This window comes from Pteropus alecto, unplaced genomic scaffold, assembly GCF_000325575.1.
Source record: "Pteropus alecto unplaced genomic scaffold, ASM32557v1 scaffold146, whole genome shotgun sequence".
NCBI classification, from domain to species: Eukaryota; Metazoa; Chordata; class Mammalia; order Chiroptera; family Pteropodidae; genus Pteropus; species Pteropus alecto.
Window position 1 is genome coordinate 6,459,075 of NW_006442107.1, and position 8,002 is coordinate 6,467,076.

At 39.1% G+C, this 8,002-nt stretch overlaps 1 protein-coding gene across 1 annotated transcript in view; it reads left to right on the forward strand.

Moving 5' to 3' along the window:
- Positions 1-8,002, forward strand: part of EPG5 (ectopic P-granules autophagy protein 5 homolog) — an 87,733-nt gene that overhangs the window by 66,674 nt on the left and 13,057 nt on the right. Inside the window, 5 exon segments of the mRNA XM_025038620.1 lie at positions 1,459-1,607; positions 2,137-2,338; positions 2,886-2,958; positions 4,150-4,253; positions 6,898-7,073. Of these exon segments, the coding sequence (XP_024894388.1) occupies positions 1,459-1,607; positions 2,137-2,338; positions 2,886-2,958; positions 4,150-4,253; positions 6,898-7,073 (704 nt within the window).

Genomic DNA, 8,002 nt, shown 5'->3' on the forward strand with positions numbered 1-8,002 from the left:
TTCCCTTCCTATAATTTTCCATTGCAGTGTTAGAGATTAGAGGAGAAATAAAGGATGTGGGCTTTTTTATTTTTGTAATTTCATGAGACGATGGTTTTATTGACATTTGAAAAATGAGATAGTATTTTCTTTTTCATGCAGACTTCATACAATTCATAGATATAATGGAAAACTAACTTTTGCTTTATGCTAAATCTTTGTGTTACTTCATAGAAATTATTTAATGAATAAGTTAATGACCCTTATGTATTGGACTACCTGAACAATACAAAAATGTATGGTCTCATTTTCAGAGCACTTCAAACTTTCATTGTTTCCTACAGAGAAAAGTTGCAGGGTAGGCGGAAAATAGTGATAAGGAAATGTACTTGTACATTTTTTGATGCATATTTACATAGCTAATTTCCTAAATTTTCTAAATTTGATCAAGTAGTTTTTTTCCTGAAAAGTTTTAAAGATATTGTAAACTGTTTATGTAGATAAATGTTGACTTGCATGTAGCAGGAAATTTATACTTCTCAGGAAAAGTAATTCAGTTAAAGGCTTAAGAATGTAACAGCGCCACCTCTGTCGGAGCTTGTGACTTCCAGCCTCCTGGTTTCCCTTCTCTCCCTGGCCACCATGTCGGAGTTCCCATGGTCCTCTCCTTTACTCATCTGCTCTCTTCATTCGCCCTCCCTGAGCCTGTTGCCATCTTCTAGGTGTGCATGACTCCCACACCTGCAGCTTGATTCTAGGCCTCTGCCCTAAGCTTCAGACCACAGTAGCAGTTAGACACAGACCCTTTCCTGTTTCCTAGACATCTCATATGCAGTATAGTGCAGCTGACCATTTTTCCCCTCAGACTTGCTCCTGTGAGCATCGGTTATCCTATCTGATCCTCATGCCACTTCTGGGTGGAAAGAACCTGAGATGTTAATTCCTGTCCTCTGAGATGTGAGGTTTGTAAGTAGCGGAGTGCTGGCTGGTAGTGTCTACTTTTATGGGCTGCCCTGTGCTGCTTTAGGTTTTTCCTATTGCAAGCGTAGAGTTTTAGGATAAGCATAAGACTTCTTCTGAAGAGAGCCTACATGCTGCTGTAGCATCTTCAGCTAGTCTTCCTTGTCCTGTCATCATTGTTTCTCCCACATTTTCCAGCCAGAAAAATGGCATCTTACCATTCCCCAGTAAAGGTTTGGGGAGGTGGGATTTCTCTCTAGATTCTAGCTCAAACAGCTCTGGCTGTGTTCACTCCAAGCAGAGTTAACAAGAAGAACAAGGAAGGTCAAGTGCTCAGGTGGATAGTTCTCTTAATAGGTTCTCTTTGCCTTGGTTTCTTTACCACAGGTCTTTATAAATTTGTTTTGGATTTTTATTTAATATTTATTCCTTTGTAAATACATGTGTTCTCTGATTCAAGTTGACGAATTTAGTTTGTGAAAGATGCTGACTTGCTGTCCTCTGTCCCTGCCCTGTAAGGCTCTGCTGAGCAGCTGCTGAGCCCTGAGTGTTGGAAAGCCACTCTGAGAGCCCTGGGCTGCTGTGCCCCAAACTGCCAGCAGGGGGCAGCTTCTGCAGAGAGTGCGGTGCTTCAAAGCTCTCCAGATGTTCTCTTGTCAGACAAGCAGGTGAGTAGCTTTTGGTGTCTCACATTTTTGTGCATTTGTTTTCCATTTCCTTTGCTATTTAAATAATTAGAACCCATTGAGAATTTATATCTAAAAAGCTGGTTTTTTGTGCGCATTATCTTTAAGAGCCCTGTTTTTGCTTCTCCTCCATTGAATCACCTTTCTCTCCCACCTCATTCTGAGTCTAGTCCATCTGTTTGAGAGCAGCCTGGTCCTACCGCCTCCCCACCTTAACCTACCTGCACCTGCTTCTTAACCTTACACCACTGACTCCTTCAGTCAGGGTTTCATGCAGTGTCACACAGAGCTCTCAGTTTCATCAATTTTATATGATATATGTCTGCATGAAAATTTATTTGAAAGAATGGTTCCTCTGCATTAGAAGAAAAGTTTGAAGTCTGCTGTCTTACTTTTCACCTGCTGCATACCTTTGCAGCTCAAAGCCAAAGCCCTCCTTTGCAGTCTACAGTAACATCCTGCAGAAAGTAGACATTCAGGAAGCATTTGTTAACCAGTCATTCTCTTCCAGGTAATGGAGACAATACAGTGGCTCTCAAACTTTTTTTATAAGCTTCGGTTATCCACGTTGGACTTTAAAAGTTTTGGTTTATTCTCAAAATGGAGTCCTTACATGGATGATATGAAGACATTCATGGGCTATCTCGTCAAAAGGCTGCTTGACTCAGAAATGGCCTGCTTGGCCCAAGACTCATCTGCCAGCAGCAAAACAGGTAACATGCCTTGAGTGCAACCTTCCATTAGAAGAGACTTGATTAGACACGTTAAGATTTAAATCTTTGTGATGAAACTGTATATCTGAGTGTCAAGCAAAGGAAATGGGAAATATATGGCATAGGTGTGAACCCATATATGTGTCATACCTATGTTCCTTTAGACAGTGGATGCTTCTTGCTTCAGCTTGTCTCTGCCCCTCCTTTGTAGGGTGGGGTACAGAGAGATAGGTTTCAATCTTCAGCTCTTTCTTCGTTTTATGCCACTAAGGAATGGGTCTTGAATATTTAAACATTTATCTTTAAAAAATGTACTTATATAACTATCCATGACATTTTGTAATAAAAAATTTTCAATTCAGGAAATGCCATTGTACTAAATGAAAACCACAAACATACTTACATGAAACATGTTGTTTTTATATCAACCTAATTTGTGAGTATTCAGGTACATAGTGTTATCTATATATATTCTATATAATGTTACCGGTGATATTTACAAAGGATACACTTGTTTATTGTCTTTAAAATTTTTGCTTTATTTTAGTGCTGAGATCTCTGCATTCAGTAATCATCCAGCTCTTTAAGCCATGGATCCTGGTTTTAGAGGACAATGAAAGGTAAATCATTTTTCAGATGTTGAAATTTTTTTGAAATTTTTAGACTTAAAAGTCCCGATAGATTTTGGAACAAGAGATGCATTCACAGATTTAATTTTTTTAAGTGTAGGGCCGTATTTAAATTTGGAAAATGTTTCTTTGTGAAAAAAACTTAAGGTATTTTCTGTTTGTGGAATTGTTAGTCTGGTTGATCAGAGCTATTGTTACTAATTTTGAAGCAAAACTGGACACTCATTTCCAGTTTTCTACAATAAAAAAGTCAAATGAGTTTTGGTACTCGATTTCAGAGAAACGGATGCTGCTCTCTTTAGTTAGGTTTGGATACTATAACACTAAACATGAGACTAACTTGATCTTGTCCAGTATCTCAGTTAGTTTTTGGAACTAAGTTGGCTTCCAGATTAGTAGGTGGGAATTACCTTTTTAACATGAACTCTACAGTTAAATGAAAGCATTATCTCATGAGCATTTAAGTTCTGGATCTTTGCTTTTGTTAGAGGGCTATTCGTAAACAATCTGCAAGCTTCAGGATTTTGTAATGACTATTTGACTGCTGACCGTAATACAGGCTGCCTGTTTATTTCCAGAAAGAATTAATGGAATTTATTTTGATATTGAACTTTCTGGACCAGGTTCAGAAACTGAAATTTTAATATAAAGAGTCTCTTTCTTTGGTTATTTCTCATCCATTTATTTTTTGGCATCTTTTTGTTACATGAAATTTTCTTCCTTTCCTCCCTTCCTCCCTCTGTCCATCCCTCCCTCCTTCCCTGTTTCCTTCCTTCCCTTCCTCCCTTCCCTTCTCTTTTCTTCTTTTTCCTTCTCTTTCTTTCTCTCCTTCCATTCTTACCGTTGAAGCTACCTAGCAGTATATTTCTAAGGCATTTGAAATGTAATCAAGATGCACAAGGGATGGGTTCAAGGGTATAAACTGATGTTAATTTAGGTTACACACCTATGAAATCTAATTGTGTTGGAATAAAGGTTGGGAAGGAAAGTAAATAAAACTACATGGTTGATACTACGAGCTGTAATTCACATCCAGAATTTCCAGGCTTCGAAGTGGTCTAAATGTGTCTTAGGGCTACATAACACAGGGTTTTCTATGACTCTAGCAAGCCCTAAACTCTAGGACCTAGAGTAATTTAATCATGGCCTTTCATTTCTAAGTGCTTTTTCATTTATTTAAAGCAGCCAACGATATTACCCCTGGCTGGAGAGCGATGCTGTAGTGGCCTCAAGCATTGTGCAGTTGTTCACTGATTGCATTGACTCATTGCACGAGAGTTTTAAAGGTAGGAAGATGTTATGTCTCTGGTTGGTTTTCACTTTTTCCCTGAGTCATTCAGGTTGTCTTTTGCTTCTGCTTTCCTACTTTATTTAGTTTAATTTTAGTTGGCAGGCAGTCATCTTTGACCAAAGAAAACTCACTCATACAATTATGTAACATAAAGCTCATAAACCTCTTATCTTGTTGGTGAGGTAGCTCGGAGTTCCATCAGTTATGGAAAATACACAGCCTTTCTCTTTTAGATATTGTCTGTCCCCCATATTGAACCACATTCTGTCTTCCTTGACTCTGACTTCTTTTTCATATTTTCTATCTTTTTGTGCTTTATTTTCTTGAAAATATTTAAACACGCTTACTTTCTTTTATGATCTATATGCAATAATTCCATTCTCTGACATTTCCATTGGAGAGTGACTTTTGTGCTCTTGGAGATTTCTTCAGACTCTTATTCTTAGAGGCTTGATTCCTGTGTATTTTATAATTTTGTATTCTGAGCCCATATTTAGAGAAATGTTATCTAGGGAAATTCCATAAAGACTAGAATGAGGGTGTGTGCCTCCAGAGAAAATCTGCATTTGTTGTTGCCAGTTAGAACTATGTAATTTCTTGGTTTGGAGTTTCTCACACCACACACATGTGAAATGGAAGTCCATACTCAACTTGCAGGCAGGCCTCAATGATCACAGTAAACTTTTTCCCTCCTCAACCCCAAGTCTGTGCTGAGGTAGAGAAGGTTTCTTTTCCCCACTAATCTGCCCTTTCAGTGAGGGTGTGGTCCTTAGAGGAGCTTATCTTCTGTCGCCTGTGCTGTTCCATAAGGGGGAGAGGAGCAACAGCAGGCAAGGAAAGCCTTCAGACCCCAGTGCGGGTGTGACACCTGTGAAAGGGGGGTGGGAAGGAAGAGCCTCAGACGCCGTACAGTTCCGAGAAAGTATTGGCGAACGCAGTAGGGAGTTTGAGTATGAAGATTTACTAAGGAGCCTCATGTTTGGCAGGAGTGGACAGACCTATGCTCGGTTGTTGGCTGAAGGCTGCCTGGGAGGAGCGTGCCCTTGACTTAGGTGCTGCAGTAGATCATGTAGGTGCCACGGCTGGATCAGGAAGTTCTGTTGAAAGGGAGAACTGAGTGGTACACCTCCATGGCTGCCATGTGTTTATGTGGGACTTAGTCATAGAGTTAACAATATGCCATCCAATATTTATATATATAAATGCAGATACACACAGTTGATTGATTTTTTTAGAGCCATTTTAGACAAAATTGAGCAGAAAATACAGAGTTCATATAACCTGTCCCCTTCTCCATGCATAGTCCCCCCACTATCCACACCCCCACCAGAGTGGTATATTTGTTAGTCGATGAATCTGCATTGATACATTATTAGTACCATTGTCTCAGTGTCTATTTGATAAATATTGGTGCAATGAGTAATACATGAAATCCTAATAATAATCTCTCTTTTTTTTTTGAAAGGCAGATTCTACTAGCTGCTTTTTACTATCTAAAATATATTTATTAGTGAGAAAAATATTGGACTATCAAATTATAGTGACATAGGGTATATATTTAATTTCTTAGTCAAAGGGGCAAACATTCTCACAGGTTCTCGCCTGTGTATATAAAATAAGAAGGTGGCTTAGGAACAGGAGGGTACACGGATAACATCAGGAATTGGTAGCTAAGATCAGAGAGAGGAAGCAGAAGAACTATGCAAAACAGCATGAAGAAGTATTAAAGTGTAGCCTTTTAGTGAGATCATTGATCCACTCTCTCCTTTTATTGATGAAAAAATGAGGACCTGAAAAAAAATGAACTTATCTGAGGTCACAGAACTTTTTTGTGTCTGGCTGGAACTGGAAGCTCAGTCTCATTCTAAGAGGTTACTCCTAGACATCTTCTACCTATCCATCCTTAACCTAAACAGAACTGTCTTTTATCTACATATAAACAAATACTGCCCTTCACTCCTGTTTCAAAAGATTGTTAAAAACGCACATTAAATGTTTTCTGCTGTAGAATAGAGTAAAGACTGGGAATCGAGGGCACAGCAATGTTAGAAATGATAAATCGACTGGCACCATGTGTTGATGCTCACTGGCCATTTTTGAAAAGTGAATGTTGAGAAACACCATCAGGTTTCTGTTTCCGTGGTTCTCTCTTCTTTGACTATGCTCCTCCCTTCCTTTGCATAGAACCCGAAAGGCTGAAACCATTTCAGAGTAAATGCCCTTTACATTGACATTAGTTTTTGAGGCACTAAAGCCATTGATTCTTGTGAGAACAATACTGAGTGATCCAAGTCGCAGATGAAAGGGATGCCTAGAATTGGTCGGGGTTGTAGAAGTGTAATTTGAGTTAAAAAGCCACCTATTTAGAAGTTTGGAAGGAAAACTAATCGTCCCAACTATCTCCCACACACCAGCTACTCATTCCAGTTACCCAGGTAAGTAAGAACCATTCTTTATTATTAATCTGCCATCAGTTCTCTACCCTGCCCCCGGCATGTGAAAATCTTTGAAATTGTATAATTATTGAGAACCTTAGGTTTTAGATTTTTAGTTCAAATTTGTGTTTTGTTATTTATTATTATTTTTTTTTTAAAGGTTAACCAAAAGGTCTTGAACTATATTTGCTTTTTCAATTTTAGATAAGCTGTTGCCAGGTGATGAAGGTGCCCTTCGCTTACACCTGATGCATTACTGTGAAGCATGCACAGCACCCAAAATGCCAGAGTTCATTCTGTACGCTTTTCATAGTGCCTACCAGAAACTCCCGTGGAGGGACCTGTACCCCGACCAGATGCTCATGGAGGCCTTCTTTAAAGTAAGTCTCACTCCCCACAGCCTGGAGAGATTGGGCTGCTAGGGAGCAGCCTGTGCTCTGTTCACTGTGGTTTAGACACAGTTGCCGTGAGTGCCCAAGCAGATTGTGCCACATTCTGTGTGGTCCAAGTGGTGTCTGTGTAAAGTGGCAAGACCACTTGAAAACCCAGAGAAAGACTCTGTCTATAAGAGCAGTCATTCTCTAGACTTCAGTAATATTGTCGTGTGAATACGTAGTTTAATGACTTGGTCACGTGCTTCTTGGTGTTTCTGTGTATGCATGTTTTTCTTGGATAGTATCATCAGAACTACTTACTGTTAAATGTTCTATTAAAGGAAAATGTAAATTGGTACTCAAGCCATTCGTTTCTTTAAACAGTTATGCAAGGGAGTAATTGGGTTGCAGAAGATATAAGTGCATTTATAAGGGATAACTCTGACATTGCTTACATACTTTATAATACATTTGCCATAGCTCCCCAATCTCCAGTCCCTAATAATTTTAAAATTGGATTTAATTAAATATATAGTTATCAAAAATTATAAAGACTAATGATCTGGAGATATTTTTACAACATAACATAATGTTACATTACACTAAAAAGGCAAATTAAAAGTCTATACACTAATACAGTGGGTCTCAAAGTATGGTTCCAGGACCAGCAGCATCAGTACCACCTGGGAGCTTATTAGAAATGCACCCACCCCGGTTGTAGGAAATGAAGAATTCTAGAGGTCGTGCCCTACACTCTTTGTTTTAGTAGGTCCTTCTGATGGTTCTGCTGCACACTTAGCTTTGGGAACTACTGACTAGTAGATCTCAACCTTTGTCCTCTCCCAGTACATCTGAGGACTGTGATGTGCTCCTTTCACCAGTGACTGATTGTGGCAGGGATTTGCCACCCTGATTGGAGATAAGGAAGCTCATTC